Source organism: Leuresthes tenuis, unplaced genomic scaffold (genome assembly GCF_036924035.1).
Source record: "Leuresthes tenuis unplaced genomic scaffold, fLeuTen1.0.hap1 SCAF_4, whole genome shotgun sequence".
Taxonomy (NCBI): Eukaryota; Metazoa; Chordata; class Actinopteri; order Atheriniformes; family Atherinopsidae; genus Leuresthes; species Leuresthes tenuis.
Window position 1 is genome coordinate 7973243 of NW_027325358.1, and position 20287 is coordinate 7993529.

The 20287-nt window shown below is 39.4% G+C and overlaps 2 protein-coding genes across 2 annotated transcripts; one reads left to right on the forward strand and one right to left on the reverse strand.

Annotated features, from left to right (window-relative positions):
- The first annotated feature begins 3809 nt into the window (after positions 1 to 3809).
- Positions 3810 to 10205, forward strand: LOC140304980 (germ cell-specific gene 1-like protein). Its single transcript, XM_072383768.1, has 5 exons — positions 3810 to 4098; positions 5588 to 5635; positions 8763 to 8915; positions 9088 to 9199; positions 9691 to 10205. The coding sequence occupies exons 1-5, from the start codon at positions 3810 to 3812 to the stop codon at positions 9983 to 9985; spliced, it is 897 nt and encodes a 298-aa protein (XP_072239869.1). The 3' UTR covers positions 9986 to 10205.
- A 1133-nt stretch (positions 10206 to 11338) lies between these two features.
- Positions 11339 to 20135, reverse strand: tmc5 (transmembrane channel like 5). Its single transcript, XM_072383769.1, has 20 exons — positions 19972 to 20135; positions 19235 to 19422; positions 18557 to 18634; positions 17669 to 17785; positions 17429 to 17531; positions 16599 to 16680; positions 16215 to 16475; positions 15937 to 16079; positions 15689 to 15833; positions 15340 to 15492; positions 14875 to 15041; positions 14301 to 14376; positions 14118 to 14215; positions 13923 to 14018; positions 13731 to 13806; positions 13066 to 13199; positions 12738 to 12911; positions 12516 to 12594; positions 12318 to 12407; positions 11339 to 12224 (listed from the first exon to the last, which is right to left on the reverse strand). The coding sequence occupies exons 1-20, from the start codon at positions 20043 to 20045 to the stop codon at positions 11733 to 11735; spliced, it is 2826 nt and encodes a 941-aa protein (XP_072239870.1). The 5' UTR covers positions 20046 to 20135; the 3' UTR covers positions 11339 to 11732.
- Positions 20136 to 20287: the final 152 nt, after the last annotated feature.

Sequence of the window (20287 nt, forward strand, 5' to 3'; positions counted from 1 at the left end):
GTGTTGTGAAATGGAGTAACGGGTCATTCGAGGCCATGTCTCACTTCATACTCTGAGTGCACGAGATATAAGATATTCCTTTTTTAGTTGTTTTGCTCTGACATTTTAGTTAATTCTTGCTAGTAAGACAAGAGTACTTACACTAAGTATGCAGTGCAGCGCAGGGAACATCTTTTCATGATCGCTCAAGGAGCTTCAGCTTCTCTTAATAAGATTTGTCCTGAAAACTAAGGTGTCATCACAAAGCATTGCTTATTTAGGCTATGTTCGGCAAAGAGAAGACATCTGGTTAGGGCCGGTCTCCTCCGGTTACAAACTGAGCACACATTCTGTTTCTCACATGGAGCTCCAAGTAAGAATATAACTTTCAAAAAAGAGAAAACATACGTGTCTTGTGTGCATCATGAGGTGTGAAGAGTGGCAAGAACATAGAGCGATGCTGTTGATTTATGGCCAAAAGACAAAAGCATACTGTCGATATTTCACAATTTCATTGGACTAATACATACAACTTCATATACAGCAGTTATGAAACAGACATAAAAGGTGTAAAGCTCTTGAACCCAATAGCTATGATGACCTGGGTATTCCAGATGAGAGTAAATGTGGCTCAGCACAAGTAGACTGAATCTCCACCATCTTTGCCACAATAGCTTGCATTAACTTAAGTGTTTCTGTCTTAAGTTTTGGGCACTCCTGTGCCAGGTTTCTGAGAAAATGTAGGTAAAAATATGACATGTAGAATAAAACTGATCATTAAAAGGCATAAAGTTAAAGTTTAAACACTTGTAAACATTTACAACTTGATCAGTGTATTATTTTTGCTTTGTGCAATTTAGAGTAAGACAAAGGAAATCATATCCATGCAGAAGCCAGATGGAACATTTCTCTATGGAGAGAAGCATGGATTAATTTGAATGCCAGCAATTCCGGGGGAAAAAAAGGGATGACAGAGGACGGCCTCTACAACAAAGTAATGATCCCGACACACCTCAGAATTGACACTGGACTATCTCAAGAGGTGCAAGTTTTGCCAAAGCCTTCACAGTTCAGTGATCTAAAGATAATCGAAAACCTGTGAGCACATCTCCAAGGAGCAGTGCATGCAAACACACAAAAAAAATGATCAAATGCATCTCTGTGTAGTGTGTGTTGTGTGCAGGGATTACTTCATCAGAGTGATCCTCCTCTTACAGGCTCTGTGGATGTGTGAACATTCATTACCCCTCACTGTGGCAAACAACTTGAAGTGTGTCAACTTGAGAGCAGGGATTAACTTCTTCTTATTGCAACAAACTCAGGAGACAACCTTTGACCATCTACACTGACATCATAAGCAGTATCTACCACACTTTAGCCAAGTCATTGGACTTCAAATGTACTGCTGCTAGTCCACGAGAATCATCTCAGCTGCTGGCGCGGGTTACTGACTGATTGAAAGACAGAGAGTTCTTCTTAAAGTGGTGGAATGAAAAGCCATTAGTACTTAAGTTGGTCTTTGTCTGAAACACAACCCGCTATCAGAGAAGTTAATCAATTTCCTTCATTATTCTTGTGCCTTAAAAAATGGTATTGGGAATCTCATCACATGCAGATGGAACAGCAGTCATCTTTCCCTTGGCAGAGTCTCAAGTACTTGCAGTATCACCAGCAGCTCATTCATCTGGATTTGGGGCACCTTGGTGGAGAGCCTAAACCAAATTTAGTTCTCAAAATCATTTCCCAAGTGTGGCTTAGCCCCTGGGATCTAAGATATCGGCATGCCGCTGACATAACTGAGACGTCATGCTTGTCTGACCTCATTTCTTCTGGGACTGTAAACACTGCTTGCACATACTCAAATTATTTGTATTTGCAGCTTCAGAGGAACATGCTGCGGCACAGTTCAGATTGGAAAGGATGGACTGAGGTCTCTTCTTTGTAAAGTCATTTCAACAGGCCACCATCACTTTGATGATGAGAAGCAGTCGGTTTATCAGCCTGCCCTCAGCAGCTCTCTCTGAACGAAAGATCACAGGTCAGCTTCTCTGAAAACACACTCTCAGAAATGAAAGCGAACAGTAGCAGAAACAGCGCCAGTGCTCTGGGGATTTTAAAGGATTTACAGCGTTTTACTGGATTTTATTAGAATGAATTACTGTTAATGAGTGTAAATAGGGTTTGTTGATGGAGATTGTTGAGCTCTGCATTTCTGAGAATCACCAAAAAAATCAGAGTCTAATGTTTAAATGTTCTACTCCTAATGGCTATCCCTTTTTACATCATCAGGTTTCGGAGAATTTCAATGAAACAAATAAAAATAGAGCTGAATCAAGGACACAGTAAATGACAACAGGACACTTTGCAAACTAAGGCATGGTTGGCAAGGACCTGGCAAGGGACAATGAAAACCTCGAAGCATATATACTGAGATTGATGACAGCGTGAATGAATGCAGGGGAGTAATGAATACGAGGAGCAGGTACATGGTGAAAGTAGAAGGGCAACTGAGGACATCTAGGGATAAATTCAGGAAACAGCAAGACAAAAGCAGATGTGACCTGAAAGTACAAAGGAAGCTGGACTAAAGCAAAGAACATCAGCAAAAAAACAAATGACCAAACAAAAGCCAGATAATCTAATCAAAATGAACCAAAAGACAATAATTCAAAGCCCAACAAAACCCACCAACTATAACAAATACAGGTGAACACACAAAGTCATAATCCATAGTGTTATCTGGTCCTTATAATCGGTTATCAGGTTTTATCTTCGGTATATTACTGTGTAATAGCTTCTCACGTTACTTCTTCCGGATGTCACTCTCATATGAAATTGCTACATCTCTCACTACCACTTATTTCTGTAGTCTGTTGATCCCCACAACGTCTGGTTGGTCAGCCATAATCTGTTTATCAGTCTGGATCTGGAGGTTCCACAGGATCTTAGCTTTGTCATTCTCCACCACCATTAGAGGTATCTCCAACTTTGACTTTGGGACCCATACTCTGTATAGATGTTCCTGTACACTATTCCTGCCCGATGGCTTTCCATGTACGCCATACACGCCTTCATCTTACACCCTGCTACTATGTGCTGCACGGTCTCAGAGGCCCCTTTGCACAGCCTGCACCTGGGGTCCTGTCTGTGTGATAGACCCCGGCCAGCCTCTATTGTTCTGATGCTCAGCACCTGTTCTTGGCACCTATCGAGTGTATTTAAACCAGTGCATTTAAAGTAACAAGTCATGAAGAAGATGACTATATACAATTTGAGTTATTCAGATTGTATATATATATAAAAATATATACTATAGTATTCAGAAATACAGAGTTACATTTTAGTTTTAATTTAATCATGATATTCCAGTCTGCTTAAATTCGATAAAGAATTGAAATTGTCCCGTTTGGTGAAAATAGTCAGTGTGATGCTTCAACTGTAACTTTACACTCATTCACAGTCTGATAATCGTCTCGCATGTGGCATGTTTTTGTCCTGGATGCAGGGGATGCGTCATGATGACTGAGAAGGGGAACATCATAAGAAAATCCTGCGCTTAACGGAAACGAGCATCAAATCCTCTGACAACGTGATGTCAGACAGGCTGAGAGCTCGTTAGCCACCGCGTGTGACTTGAAAGCAAATGTGCCACTTTGGCGCAGAGATAAGTTCTGTTTTGGAGATGCTGACTGTTAGTGGAGGATTTTAAGAAACAGAGGAGTACCAAATGAGAACACTGTCTCACCTGGTGCGTTTGGTAATTGGTCGGGGCTCGTGCGTCTGTTCCACTCTGTACCTATGAACTTTCGCGCGCATCATTCACACTGACAATGGAGAAGACTCGCAAATCCAGGACCCTCCTGTCGGTCGGCTTGAACTTCTTCGCCCTGTTTTTCGCCATAACCGCGTTCTTAACGACGTACTGGTGCGTCGGCACCCAGAGAGTTCCCAAACCAAAGTGCAGCAAGCTGCGGACCCACAACTGCATAGACTACGGGGTGAACGAAACGGACCCCAACAAAGTTGTGTACAGCTGGGAGACTGGGGACGACAGGTTCCTGTTCCGTCAGTTCCACACCGGCATCTGGTCCTCATGTGAGGAAAATATCCACGATGAAAGTAAGAGCGCGTGTGTGTGTGCGTGTATGTGGCTCTAAAGTCATGCTACACTGTTAGAAAAAGTTATTTTGCTTTTAAAGAGGCATTTTAAAAGTTCCCTTATATTTTATTTAAACATTTTTAATTTGTTTGAAATTGATATAGGCTAATACTTTAAAAACGCATTGGGGCACATACAGTTGCATTTGCCGGCATCTGTTGGCATTTTTCTCTTTTGACACAGATCATAACTTTTACCATCATCACTGTTACTGTAACAGATGTCCATCCTGCATAAGATGATGTGCAAACATCTGCCCTAGCTAAGAATATGCCATTTTATGCAATTTCGTTTTATATAACACTCTTCACTTAACTTATGATTTTAAATAACCCACTAGACAACTTAAAAACACTGCTTTCCATTTATTTTTGAAATGCAGTGCAAACAGCAACAGGTTGACATCTTTGAATAAAAAATAAATAAATATAAAATATATATATATATATATATATATATATATATATATATATATATATATATATATATATATATATATATATATATATTGCAAGAAGGGGGAAACTCTGACTAAGAGCAGGACTTAACAGAATGTGATTGTTTCACAGCTTTGGAGGCACAAGAAAAGAGAAGGAGCGTGATGTCCTTCCTCAGATTGATTACATTTGATTATTGCTCAGAGTGCAATCTCGTTGTCACGAAAAGCCTACAGTCCGGTCACTTCGGGTGAAGCTGACGGGAGTTTGAAGCTGCAACATCCATCTTCAGCCTGTAGCTGTGCTCACAATACATATGATTCTTAAGAATGGGAACAATCCCAGATTCTGATTTTCAAGAAGGAATTGTTAGTGCTTCTCTTTCTCATCAAGTGGCTGTGCCATTGAGGGTGGGCTGAACGGCTTGAGTTGATAAGGATTATGTAACTGGGGGCCTTGATGAGTTTTTCCTCGAAACAGCTGTTGCCACCCTCCTTCTACCTGATTAAAGAGTTCCAGTCATAACAAATCCAGTGACAAGCATTGCTCGAGGGATGACGGAAGGGAATACACTGTGTCAATTGTCATTTTTCTGTAAGTGTGTGTACCCGTTTTTGACGAGGATGAGTGGTTTTGCAATGCATCACTTTTGAACCATATGTTCATCAGCCTTGCCAGCTCACCATCTGGTGACACTGACTGAGGGGTCAGAAAAAAGGCACGTTTCTGGCACATGCATCATTTACAACATTGATTTTTTTCATTTTGTGTTGCTGTGAGGATTACCCACACTCCCACAGTCACACTGAGCTGATTGTGTTAAACACACCTGGACAGAAACTGGGATTTAAACAGATATTAGGACAGAGGCTAAGCACCACAAACCGATTCCTTTAGACCTTTTCCGAACACTTCCATCAACAAATCCCTCACTGATTTCTGATTATTTGTATACAAAATTCCACTGCTGACGTGTATCGCTTCCATGATTTCTTTTCTGCTTTGCTGCTAGGCGAGAGATGCCGAAGTTTCATAGATTTGGCCCCAGCATCAGAGAAAGGTGAGTACCCTTCTATCATCATCAGGAACTGCAAACATGATCAAAAGTTCTGCAGCAAGCCCATAGGGAACACCAAAGATGGCTGTGGCTGAGGTGTAGAGGGTTTGTCCACCATCTGGAATGTTGTTTGGTGTGTCCCTGGGCAGGACGCTGAACCCTGCATTGGCCCTGATGAGCTCATCCAGCCCAGTCTCACCAGAAAATGTAAAATACATACATTTGTCAACTGTGGGATCCCTAGGCTGTTGTTTCTTTTGAGAAGCATTCATTTGACTTGACATTGGCATGTAGATTTTTGTAAATGTCTAAGGGGGAGTAAAAATTACAGCGACTATTGAAAACATTGAGTCTCAAACCAGTAACCAATAATCTAACAAACATTCTATTGATTAGAATCTCCTTCCATTTCCTCCTTCTTTTCTATAAGCTTTTGTGGTTACGTAAACACTAGTGAGACTGTGAAAGTGGGTTATCATCACATAGGATCACATATAGAAATATAGGACACTGACATGCTGATTAATTGATATTTAAGGGAGCAGAACAAGAAAAAACATTGTATGCTGTGGAACAACATAGCTATGTTATACTCTATAAATATTTATAATATTTAATAAAGCTGTCATCATATTGAGCTGGTTGAGAAGCACTTTGTAAAGCTTTTTGTAGAACCTAGCCAAGATTGAAATATAAATGTGCATACTGTAAATGTGGGTCATTTGCCAACAGCTGTAAGATAAAGTTGTATAACTGAGATGCAGCAGTTTTTAATGCTGCCACAACAAATGTTACAAATTACAAATGCGACCGTTTATTTAAAGGAATCGATACTGCAATTGCAGCACTTTTTTCTTGTAATTTGTCAGAATTCATTGCTTTAAAATCCTTGTTTTAAAGAAATGAATGGAAATCAAGTTTTTAATCCAGCTGACATGGTCACACTTTTTAAGTACCAAAGATACCAAAGATATTGTCAAGTACAAAGGTTCAGAAAGCTTCATATGTAACAACCATCTATCGGTCGAAAATAGTGAACCACTTTATGAGTTCTGAACAAAATCCCACTGACACTCACTGCCACCACTCAGTCAACTGTCAAATGATTCTAAAATACTTCTCAGTGTACACTGCATTATCCATATACTGCTGTCTCAGGATGGCTCTGGCACCCCAGTCAAAACTAACAAAAATTTTCTCAGCAAGTCACTTTGATCAGAAACTGTCGTCCACTAAAGCTAATAGGATACACTGTAATACCATGCCTACATACAGTGGTGTATGGGATTGTCCCCTGGGAAATAATAGTAACTATAAGTAACTACAGTCACATGAGTAAATGTATTGTATTGTAAGTAAATGTATTTGATGGTAACCACGCTGCATGAGATTCACACGATATTAGCAGGAGCAGCATTATTTAAGAAAAAGCCACAAAAATGGGTTCATTTTATGCCACATTTTAAAAAAATGCACCATGCATGCGATGTCTCTTGTCAAATTTAAGTCAGTTTGATTTGAATGAGAGAGGAGTTATGTTACACAGAACAACAAGTGAAGCTTAAGCATTGCTACAGGAAGTGATGAGGGGGCTGATGAGTAGTGAAAAGCAGTTCAGCAGCTTAATCTGTCACCTTTAAACCTTTCAATGGAATTCAGGCATTACTAACTGACAAGCTCGTCCCACACTATGACACAGCAACATCATTGCTAGGGCAAACACATCAACGGGTATTTGGCACAAACCATTTTGCTTATTGCAGACCTCCTGGTGGTCAAATGTTGAATATGTGCCTGCTTGAAACAGATCCTGAGTCTCTTGAGTTTTGAGCAATGAAAGTGATACAGACACTAATGCATTCAAGCAGTTCATCGCACAATTGAAAATGTGAAAAAATGTGTGCATTTTTTTCTGAAAATTCCAGTTGAATTCATAAGCAGCTTTGAAGTCGGCTTGTGTGAAAGAATCAAGCAGTGCCTCAGTTTTTAAATGTGAACATGTGCCTGGGCTCCAACTTTGACTCACACCTGTTTGCTTTAGGTGCAGACATTAATCTTTGTGAATAGAATTAGGATGCTGTCCAACAATCAAAGTGTCAAATATTAAAACATCTTACTCTAAGGCTGTGGGAATAATGTGGACTGCAGTGGCAGAAAAAGAAAAAAAGAAAAGCTTTGTTTTGTTGCCTTTTAATAACAAAAAGGGAGCTAAAATGACATTTCTATCATTTTTATCCACTCTGCTATACAGTAATGTTTTGTAGATGTTTTCTCTGGCATACCTTTTGGTTTGTACCTTTATTTTTTTCATTCTTAGCTAGCGCAAAACACTCAGATGGTAATCTTGTAGAACAAAATCATGGGGACATGTCAGACCTGTCAAATCTCAGAATACCATGATAGGTAAATTATAAAGGAGATGCAATGTATGATCTTTATGTGCAGTCAGATTGAAAATGTGACTGCACACTAGATTCATGGGAAAGCTGAGTTAGACATCCAGTAGTCTGGAAACCTCAGTCATCAGTTTGGCTTTATATAAACTGTACACAGTACCTTTTAGCCCCTATTTCCCACCTGATGAAACTCTGGGATGTTAAACGGGGATGTTGTAAAATTGATCTTATCTTCATCTTTCTTTTTTTGTACATTTCTATTTAGCTCTTTGGGTTTCATCCAAAGCAACTTACATGTGAAGAAAGAACTTTCAAGCTTCAGTGTTGCAAGAAACAATGTTCCTTACACCGAGTGATGAAACAACAGAAGTGACAGAGCATAAGTAGAGCAGATACAGAAGTGTAAATAAGAGCAGGTTAGAGGTGTTAAAAGAGATGTTCCCCAAAGAGATTAGTCTCCAAGAGATAATAAAAGGCACCATTGTTCTGGTAGCACTTAAGAGCTCGTTCCACCATTTTTTCCATAAATCTATTCATCATCAGATATTTTATGCAAAAGCAAATGTTGCTCTTTAAATTACAAACAGATCGTGCTGTCTAAAGAAGGAAAGTATGCCGGTGTTACTTGTCATTGTAAAATGCACAAAAATTAATTCATATAAATGAAACAATAGCTTAAAATTCTAGTGTTTCCATTTGCCATACATTTTTGTTGAAATATCTGCATTTTACAGGGATGCTGTGGCTGTCCTTGGTTTCTGAGATGTTGTACATTGTTCTACTGCTGGTGGGCTTCAGCCTCATGTGTGTGGAGTTGGTCCACTCAAGCAATGTCATTGATGGACTCAAGCTCAATGCCTTTGCTGCTGTCTTCACTGTGCTCTCAGGTAGTCATTAAATAACATTTAAGGCACCACATTTAAGTGTTGGATTCTGGTTTTTAAGATTAGTTGTAATTTTTGGAGAAACAGTCTCTTTGAGTATTACATGACTTTTTATATTTATAAAAAAAAATCCTGTCTGAGTAGTCATTATGTCCATTTTCTTTTCTATTCTCAGGTCTTCTTGGTATGGTGGCTCATGTAATGTACACCCAGGTCTTCCAAGTCACTGTGAGTCTGGGCCCACCTGACTGGAGGCCCTACAACTGGGACTATGGCTGGTCTTTCTGGTAGGACACAGACATTCATTATTAGGAAACCAGATGAGAATTTCCACTCCTCATGTTATAGCTGAACGTCACCTCTCTCCAGCGTCACTGGCGGTAATGAAAGAGGTCCAAAGCTCTTATGTTATGGCGGGATTAGGCTTTGGTATCCAAAGCTGCAATGCAGGCGTGATTGGAATTGCATAACGGGATAACATTTCACCCTATAAATGTACACAGTATGGTGAAATTAATTTTTCAGGATCAAAAAATTCTTGAGAATTTGTTGGAATTAACCAGCATGTATGGAGTAATGATTTGACTGTCTTATCTTGTGTATTGATTAAGCCTCCTTGAAGGAAGAAAGTGATTGACTGTCAGTAATCACCCTGAATACGCTGTTTACCGACTATATTCTTCATTTGGTTTTTATATCTTTCCCACCAGTTACCACATTTAATGAATCAAAAAGTGAAGCCTCTTTCTTTTTTTATTTGCCCTGTATTATATATCAGCATGGCGTGGGCATCCTTCACCTGCTGTATGGGCGCATCTGTCACCACCCTCAACTCCTACACGAAGACTGTCATCGAGTTCAGACACAAGCGCAAGACCTTTGAGCAAACCATCCGGGAGGAGCATGCACGGGAGGCTTATGGATATTTCCGGGAACGCTCTTTGCACTCCATCTCTAAATCTGTGGATGTTTACACCAACACGTCCCTAAAATGTGGAAGGAAGACTCCCATACCTGCTGACTCTTTGGACTTGAGTGACTTTGCAGGATCTTTGGGGGAAGAACAGTGCTGAGGGTGTTAAAAGAGTTGCATGTGACATTTCTGTCAGTGCACACACAGATGCTTTTGATCCTGTTTATGCATGTGGATTGCTGGTCACATTGTTAAGTCTGTTTAATTGTAAAACTGCCTTAATTGAAACAGGTCTTGGAGCTTCGAGGCACACAGAGCTAAGTGTGGGAAGCGCAGCTGAGAATTGGAAAAAACTTAACATTTAATCAAATTAAATGTATCTCTGTTTGTGTAACTTACCACAATTTAGAATTAAAAGAAAATGTTGAGTATACTCATATAAACAGTGTTTCTCAGTTGCTAACAGCCTTATTGAACATGTTCAGTCAAAATCAATGCAAAGACAAGGTGACAAGGTGTTTGTTTTGAAATAAAGTCAAACATACAGAGAGCAAATTGTGTGCTAATATACAGTATATGATCTGTAAATAGGTTGTGAGTATGTTCATGCACAGAATGATATTTAGAAATAGTATATTTTTCTTTTGCTTAAAAAGATGCTTAAAATTACAGTTGTTGTCTCACAACGCCCAACTTAGCATTTATGGTCATTTAATCTGTTATATTTAGTTTGATTTTCCCTAACATCACATGGAAGGAGACATTTAAAATGTTGATACTTGGTTGCTTTCAATTATTCTCAGGACAGCTATTATTCTTCACACCTCACTTAAAGGGAGCCTATCCCAGCTGTCATTGGATGAGAGGCAGGGTACTTAGCGTAATAAGTCCATTACAGGGCCACACGGTGACAAACAAGACAAAGAACCACTGCCAGGTTCAATTTAGAATAGACAGTTAACCTGACGTGCATGTTTTTTGGACAGTGGGAGGAAGTTAAGGTATCCGAAAGAACCCATGCATGGGGAGAACATGCAAACTCCATGTAGAAAAGCCCCAGCCAGGATTTGAACTACCAGCCTGTGCAGCGACAGGGCTAATCACCACAGCATTGTGCAGCCCTAAAACAAGACATTATATGAAAAATCTCTGCAGAGGACAGTGCTGTGCTTCCACAAATGACATTTTACTTTACTAGTGGTGAAGAGAAATATTATTTTGATTTAAAAGCTATTTACAGTTCACATAGATCACAGTCTCTGTCAGGTTTGTATTTCCACATTTTTTCCTCGTTATTCTAAGCCATTTGTGAGTACATTTTACAAATATTCAACCAATAAAAAATGTTAGATATTGCGAGTATGCTCTCTAATCAATTTGATCCCCAGACTCTTGGCAAAACCTCGTAACTCCAACCAAGCTGCACCGTTAATGAAGACAGGAAAGCTGTGAGTAAATTGTGATAAAGTTGTTTTCAACTATTTCAACCCTTTTCTTTTTTCATACAATGTTCTATACCAACAACTTATGTTCCACACAAATTGCATTTCAAATGGAACAGGATTAAACCTTCTGCTCATTTTTATAGCAGTTACTCAATATACTGTACAGTACAAGGCTTCTACACGATCAAAGAATAATACATTAAAATATACTTGTATAAAAATTGGATAAAGAGGTGGACCAGCACTCTCTTCTTGCCCTGCTGCTGCAGCTATCCTATTTATTTTTCATGTATAGCAGAACTGAAGGTGTTTAGTGTGGAGAAATCATCACATCTTTGAACTGATGCAAGTTAATTAAAAGTGACAAAGTGTGATTTCAGCCTTAGAAATTTTCTTTCTATTTGGTTACTCTTTTCATATGTGTTCCGTGCTCTGTGGAAAGATAAAGTCACAGTCTTTTGTTCAGTAACCATCATCGTATTCATTCTGCACCTGCTGCCGGGCCAACATGGCCTGGATCAGAGCACTGGAGCCAGAATGAGCTGGGTTTTCTGGTGAAGCGGACCCCCACTGAATCCTGTCCTCTTGCTCTGCTCTCTGCCTGGCTTGCATGACTTGAGTCATGACACTTGACACTGGCGAGGACAAGTCAAATGAATCATCTTGTTTGTCCCCTGCTCTTAGTCTGGCTTGCATGGCCTGTGTGACAGCACTGGCTCTGTTAGCCGGGTTTTCAGAAAAATCTTTTGTGCTGTAGTTTTCAGTACTCTCTTCTCCCTCAGCTCTCTGACGGGCCAGCATGGCTTGCATCAGAGCGCTGGTGGTGGAAATGTTTGAGGGAACAGATACGACACTGGTGCTGCGTCTCTCCTCGTCTTCCTCAAGCTGCTGGCGAGCGAGTAAAGCCTGAACCACTGCGTTTGAGTTGGACTGACTTCCAGAAGAGTGGGAACTCTGGTATTGAAAAAGAAAAGAAAATATTTAGAGGTTGCTAAGAAACTCGAAGTGCAAAGTGACTGTGTTTCATGAAAATTTTTCACAACAAACCCCTTTTTGTTTTTTCTGTTTGGGCTTCTTGGCTTGAGATTTCGGGAGGTCCCGTAGCTTTTCCAACAAGAAGGACTTGTCTTTCCCCTCCTGGTGAGAGAAAAATAGCAGATAGCAGAAACAGAGATATAACTTTAGATAAAATAATAACTCAATATAAACCAAACACATATTTAACTTTTTTTCCAACAAACTCACATTAACAATTTGTTGTCTCAGGAGGCTGATAAGCTTCTTGCGGCCCTGGGTGATTTGCCAGAAGATGTACATGATGACACTGAGGAGCAAAAACGTGAACAGAAAAATTTACACATAAAAACATTTGCACAAATGTGGTTTACATATGGTTTACAAGTGAGTTTTATCTGGCCCAAAACACAAAATACACACAATAAATCAGGACTTGTGATATACACTTACAGGATGATGATTGTGATAAGAAAGTAGAAGATTTCACTTCTGATGACGTTTTCATAGATCCACACAGCCCACTTAGAACCTGGAATAATTTTCAGATGCTTTACCCAGACTTCAACCGCACTGAAGGTACTGTTGAGTCCCCGAAAAGGACCACACTGCTCTGAGGGAGTCAGACTAAAAGGACACAACAAGAGTGAGGTCTGGGTTGAGGGGATTTATGTACACGTAAAGAGCTTAGCTTGTGCCAAAAGATTCATTATAATTGTGGATAGAAAGAAATCTTTTCTTGAATATGTTTTGCCATTTCTATACAGCTAAAATGATTTACCTCCAAGCAGTGTATCCAACAATTGACAGGGCTCCAACAAAAAAAGGGAAGAAGAGTAGAAAGATGAAGATGGTTTGCATCTGAGCTGCCCTGCCTGATCGCCGTGGAGGCTGGCAGTTCTGGGTCAGGCTGACCTGGGGAGGTGCAAAAGAAAGACACATGAGCGACCCTTTATACATATGTACACACCATTTTTTACCAACAAATTACTCTTGCAATAACTCATTGAAGTTCATTTCATTCTGACCATATCTATATCTCTTTCAGCCCAAGATGAAAAATGTCACAGCTCTGAATAGCATTGCTTTAAAGGTCATTCAGCATGTGCATGAAACTTTCAGCTGCACCAGATCTACCTTGGATCAAATAACAAATCATACTTTGAGTTCATGTCATTTTCTAAGACTGACCGACCTCATACAATTCAGCCATAATGATTTCCCTGTGAATCTGAAACCCTGGCTGTCTTTTCCATAACACAAAATAAAGACCTTAGTCCATGTAATGAATGGATTTTAATTAATTATTGACTCAAGCACACAATAGAGTAATATGAGCTTTTTAGAGTATAAGAAGCAGCTCAGCCAGCGATTGTATTGTTCTGCCTGTGGCAACGGATCTTCAGTGTATAACTCAGGCCTCTGAACCTGCAAACCGGCATTTACCTTCTTTAAATAAAACAAGATGAAGAATTTGAGAATCTGGATGGCAGGTAGCAGAGGAGAGAAGTAGATTCCAATCCTATGAAGTAAAAGCATTTAAGTTATATTTAACATAAATATAAGCAACATTTGACATGAATATGAGTTGGAGCTACTGTTAGATCCTGTAATATGTGTTGAATGTGTTGTTTTTACCAGGCCAGAGTCTGTGCATAGATGAGTTCAAGGACATTTCTGGCAACATCAAACTCTGGCACCCCAAGACGTGGTTGTAATTTGGTCCCAATCATGCTGTGATACAACAATACAGAGTCTGATTAGCATCTGTGGTTGTATTTCCACATTTCTGTGGCTGTGAATGATTTACAAAAGAACAACTGTGGAACTCACTTGCTGAGAAACTCTCCAAAGAAGGATCCCAACATCAGAAAAAGGAAATCAAAAATGACCAGGCGGTACAGAGCCTGCCCTACTATGGACTCCCAACACTGAGAAGAAAACAACTGTATGAATTAACTTGAACTTACACTTGTGTATATGAAAAGGCATTAAAAGCTGTTTTTAAAAACATACCAAAAACTTCTGAGACACTACATACATCCAATAGTAACATAAAACACCCAGAATGGACATTCTGAGTAAGACATTCCTGCAGTTGAAAACAAATGGAAAAAGATTTCATGGATTATTGTTAGTTAAAAGAGTACTCAAAGAGACAGGAAAATCAGCTTTTTTTATTTTGTAAGAGCTAAATAAGATTTATTATCAGTGAATTTAGATGTAAGTAGCATTGAGTTAGCATTTTATTTTCCACTGGTAAACTTGTGACACTGAGGCTGTTGCAGCCCAGCCCATTTTGCCTGTTAATAATTTATCACTAAAACACACAATCCATAAATCACCCTGCAAGTGGATTTATATCTAAACTAAGAACCTGTTGCTATGCTGGGGGAGTCAATATAGTTTTTTCTCTCCTTTTCAAGCCTTAAATCTAAACTGAGCTGAGTTAGATTAAAGAACTATTCTAATCTAGGAAAAAAAAATTTTTTCTGTTTTAACGAGTAAATAAATAAATTAATGTATGGTAACAATAAACTACAACCACTAATGTTCTACAAATCTATCATATGTTGCCCTGTTATCTTACCTGATTACAAGGGCATAAATCTGTTTGCGCTGACTAGAGTAGTGCTCAAACTTGTTGAAGAGGGAGTAGAAGAGAGGAATAACCAGGTTCATCAGAGACACCACAAAGGGAACCAGGAGAGTCTCTGCCTCCTGGAGTGGAGACCAGCTGGTACTGTCTGTCACCCGCTATAAAGATCACAGAGAATCAGTCAGTCATAAAACCCTCCACTGCTGGTGAATGACTTGATACATTACTTTCATCAAGTTTTATGACACATTCTCATAAAGACAAATTACTCGAACAAGTATCAGCTACAGGTTCTTTACAAACAATGTACCTACAAATGGATCTGAGACCACGCAGGTAATTCTATTTTTCAGTTAATGTCACTTTAAACAGCAAGAAAAAAGATATTTTCTGCACCTTATTTACTGTTGTCTACATTCAATAAAACAAGTACTATTCAGTTCTTGAGTTGGGTACCTGTTCTTCGTACTGGCAGAGAAAGAAGATGCTGGCTCCACAGCCAACAGCCAAGCTGGTGGAGAGAAACCAGCTGCCCAAATGAATTCCAAAGTGCTCCAGCTTCTCAGAAAGCGTGAGCATTCCCCTCTGGGCTTTTTCTGATAAAGATTCCTGGAAATGTAGCACAAAGTTAAACGCAGCATTGACAAAGTGTGTATTTAAACAAGAATTCACCTCTAAAAAGCCAACTCTAAAATTTGAGAAAGTGTTATTTCTAGTGCAAGTTGAGTTTACTTATTCTACAAACTATAGCTTTCTCAACTTGCACTCTTAGACAAGAAAAAGATGGAACCACAATAACAATGACCTTGAGTTGGACACGGAGGTTGTTCTTGCGTTGTCTCACTGCTCTCTCATTGGTTATGCTAAAGTCCCAGCTGCACAGAAGCTGCCATGCACTGTTTGAAGCTGGGTCTGCTAGGACATAGTTTTTCTTAAATGAGCTCGCCATGCTGCATGAGGATAAAGACAGATTGTGAAAATCACAAGATACCAGAAGGACAAAATGTCACCCTGAGGTAAAAGTCCAGAAGTTACGCAGAGGACCAAACTGACCTGAAAATAAGCACTATTCCACACATCACCATATAGACTGTTATGGTAAAGAAATAGGCCAGCTGCATGTCATACTCCACTGGACCTCTGATAGTTTCATTGCTGTAGCCTCCATAGTACATGACAGTATAGTTGAAGTAACCCTAAAGAAGCCAAGAAATTTCATCTGTTGTCAGCTAAAGATACTGAATAAAGCAGATTCAAATCAAACCATAATTACATGTCAATTTCTTTTTTTTTATGTAGCCCCATAAAAAGGTGAAGTGTGCTCCACTTACAGCTCCAGTCAGTAACTCCAGTCCTCTGAAGCTCACATTTGAGCTTACATTTGGCACAGGGTCATAAACAAGGAGTGGGATTGTGATAAAGCCAAAGTTGACCAGGAAGGAGAAAATGTTGAACATTAGAAGCCACTTGAGGAACACAAAATAGGTCAGAACACTGGAGCCAAATTTGCCACCAATCTCTTTCATGATGCCCTGCCACAGTTCCAGGGTCTGCTTGGCCGACTTTACACCATAACCGCACCTTCGTAAAGACTGAGACAACAGATTGTTACACATATAACACATATACATAGCATAAAGTAACCGGTTATGAAACAAATGACATGATTCAGTAAGAGCTGATGCATATTGTTTCGTGACTAATGAAACACTCACCAGGGACACATTTTCGGAGAATTCTGTGACGCGCTTGAACTGGCGAGATTTGTTGTAAGACTTGAATAACAGCACTTGGTTCCTGTGAAGACAGTTCATAAGATAATGTGGTATAATTATGACATGAATCCTTTAAAGTCCACAGGTAGGTTAAAACAGCTGTAACAGTGACACAGTGCCTCGGTTTGTACAAAAACCTTTGTTATTTTATTATTTCTTGTGAAGGTGAAGCGAAGAACGTTCGTCGTCTTGGTACAATGCAATTTTCTGCTGGGAAACACTGTGTCCTGGTTTTCACGTGCGTGTTACCAAGCACAGCACTCTGTGCCCCTGCATTTTTGCAGATAATGTGGTCATGTTTGCCTTATCAAGCAGCGACCTCAAGCCTACACTGATTGCAGTCAAGTGTTAAGCAGCTGGGATGAGGAATAACAGCTTTTGGTCAGAGGGCTTGGCTCTTTGCTGGGAGAGCATTGACTGCCCACGTCAGTTTGAGATGAGTTGTTGACTTAAGTTGAATAATTTAAGTGGTGCTTTATGTGTTTATGAGCCGAAAACTGGTAAGCAGAAAAAATGAAAAAAACAAGAGCCCAAGATGTTGACTGGGGTTCTTCATGATGGCACATAGGTTTTAATGCCATAGCTGATCATCTAAGTGTTACATGACTCATTTTCCAAGGGTCTGTATAACCAAAACCCTCGGTCACATTATAGATAACTCTTTATTACTGCTTATTTCATGGTTCCCAGCAGTGTGTAATAGTTGACTAAATGCTCCATGACACATGAAAGGGATTGCCAGTCACCTTTTACTACAACTCTCAACTCACCTGATTTGTTGCTTCTCTTCAAAGTTCGTTGGAAGGGCCCGGATGGCACTGACTTGGTCTCGCGCTGACATAGCAACAAGTTCCTTGACCAGGTTTTGTTCCTCTGTCAGGCAGGAAACCACAAGACAAGTATTATCTCTTATCTTTCCAAGAGCTACAATCCTGAATACATATCCGGCGTCACTTTTCACACTGCATGGATTAAGCAGGTTTAATATGACACTGGTGATGGCCACTTACCATTTCCTATCTCATTTCGGATGGCGTCTTCTGTTAAAGCTGCATGGGCAGGATCTACATCAGGAAACATGCTCATCCTCCTCATTGCCATTCCTCTCCATCTCATTGTCATGTTGCCTGGATGAACAAAATTAAAGTGTGCCTTTATGCTCAGTTTGGACTATAGCAGATTTTCCTCTTTTAAAGAGCAGCTGAGAAATGCATGGATTGCATGTCAGCTGTCTAATGCAGCCTTTATCAGTTTGATAGAGATGTTGTTATTTTATTGGTCATAGTGTTCTCTAAATTTTCTTTGATATATGACTGTTACGATACTGGCTGAGACTAAAAGCATTACTGATTACGACAAAGAACAATGTATGCACCACTATGACTCAACTTACGCCATTTGTTTTCCTATTATCTTTACATCTGGTTTGACCAAGTTACTGAAGCTGATAGTATGGCTGTCCATAAAATGTTGTGTACTAAATGGGACAGCCTGAAGTTTTGTTTTCAGATAAATTACAGGAAGTAAATGTCAGAGGATTATTTACTCAATATCTGGTTTTTACTTTCTGTTTCTGTATTATTTCATTATTTTACTATCAACATGTCGTGGTTTTTAAATGATACCATATAATTTTCTTTCCTAAAGATAACGTGTCCAATAATCCCCTTCACTCTGCTTTTTCTCTGTCAGCTTCCTTGTCCTAGTTCTTGTAGGTGCTTTTATGGAGCCTCTGATAATAATTATCTGTTGTGACTTTCTATGGACTGCATGCTGTTAATCTAAGACAGTCTTTCCATCCACTTTCAAGCCATGACAACAATTTGAGAGCACCTCCAAAGATACAACAAATGGATAAAGACAGTACTGCATAGAGTAAAACCTGGTTCAGTAATTACCTGACATTGCAGCAGGAAGTCGGACAGTAGTTGATCGAACAAACTGAGAAACAGGGTCAGTTTGAAATGTGTCATGATCTGAATTTTTAGAGAGTGAGGAGGAGATAAAGAAGTATCAACAGAGGTGTGTCACTAAGCAACACAGAAAAGCCTAAATCAAACAAAGCGTATTTTCTATCATTACACAACAGTGTATACTTGTGTATGAATATCCAAAGACTTATTATTTTTTTATTTTATTATTATTAATTTTGCACAGAATTTAACTGAAGCTTAAACAGAATATACCTGAAAACCAGGAAAATGAGCCACTAAACAATTAATTTTATAGAGTAAATCAAAATTATAAATCCTTTCCATTTCCAAAAAGTAATCTTGTCTTGATAGCTGTAGAGTTAACTTTTTTTTTTCATATCAGAATTCCCTTGAATGAAAGGTACTACCTCCAGTAGGGGTCCTCAGGCAAGACCCCCTTACCCTATACGCCTACCAGTGTAAGTCGCTTTGGATAAAAGCGTCTGCCAAATGCATAAACATAAATTCCTTGACAGTTTTTACGTGTCAGTTGCATTGATTTTATCAGACAAATCCATGTTCAAAATGTTCAAAAAGGTTTAGAGGAGCTGGTTCGAAGTTAACTTTAAATTAATCTTTGTCTCTTTGTGGAGTTGAACTCACTGAGGTTGTGCTGCCGTGAAGGACTCCCTGAGGCTGTGGGGATTAGGTCCATGGGAACGCTCTCGCTTCCCCTCAAGCTTTCTTCCTGCCAACCACCCCTCGGTGCTCCCGGTGCAGCACCATCTCTCACCCCAGCCCAGGGTGGGCCTCCCCTGGCGTAGGGATTAGTATGGGTTTTGCTCGAAGACCTAAAGGCCACAAACAAAATCATAATAAAAAGATTTTAACTACTTTTTGAGTGTAGTTTTTGTGCAGGATATCTGTGAGCAGTAATGTTTTCAAGTCAGAGAAGAATCTGCCATTTCAGTTTGCGATTATGATGTGATTTTTGTCTAAGATGTATACAAAATGCATGTGGGCGTTTCTTTTGCAACACTTTGTCAGTTGTACTGTGTAATCCTCTTAATAAAAGCCTACAGCTGTAGAATTTTCACAGTGATATCCATAAGTTAAATTTGTTTAACCCTATTCACTTCTATCCTTTCCCTTTGAACAAGTGTAGCTGCTGTAGAGGAGCTTATTCTCTAATGGATCACTTTAGGAGCATAAGATCCTACAGGGAGGTGCAGGATTAATTTTTTGAGTATCATAACATTGTAAGACCTTACAGTTCAAACACTAAAATTTATATTAACACATAGCGGCCTTGTACGAAGCACAGCTTTGTCTGCACCTTGACAACATGCAAATGCTGCTAAAATGACCGTTAAATGAAAAACACAGAATGTGAAACAAACCTTCTATCAACTTCCAGCGTCTCACTGTCATGGTAAGCCATGTTGTAGATTCCTCCATTACTGTAACTGGACATGAAATCCTTGTGACCCTTTCACTCTTTTTTGAAGAAGAAAATGACTTTTCAGGTTACGCTGCTGCTGTTTGTCCTGAAAGTGTTGATATTTCAGTCTAATATTTTCCTGTAAAGAAAAAACGAAAAAAACTGGTCTTCTGTATGAACAAAAACATTTTGTGTCTAAAGATTTCCTTTGAAGTATTTAACCTTCATTAGTGTTTCACCCCTCATTCAGCTTTAATATACTCCAAACAAGCTGC

Coding starts and splice junctions, on each gene's coding strand:
- LOC140304980 (XM_072383768.1), top strand. CDS start 3,810: ATGGAGAAGACTCGCAAATCCAGGACCCTCCTGTCGGTCGGCTTGAAC. Junction 4,099..5,587: donor GGAAAATATCCACGATGAAA/GTAAGAGCGCGT, acceptor CTTTGCTGCTAG/GCGAGAGATGCCGAAGTTTC. Junction 9,200..9,690: donor GACTATGGCTGGTCTTTCTG/GTAGGACACAGA, acceptor ATTATATATCAG/CATGGCGTGGGCATCCTTCA.
- tmc5 (XM_072383769.1), bottom strand. CDS start 20,045: ATGTCCAGTTACAGTAATGGAGGAATCTACAACATGGCTTACCATGAC. Junction 16,681..17,428: donor GAAGAGAAGCAACAAATCAG/GTGAGTTGAGAG, acceptor CTGTCTTCACAG/GAACCAAGTGCTGTTATTCA. Junction 13,807..13,922: donor TATGCACAGACTCTGGCCTG/GTAAAAACAACA, acceptor TTTACTTCATAG/GATTGGAATCTACTTCTCTC.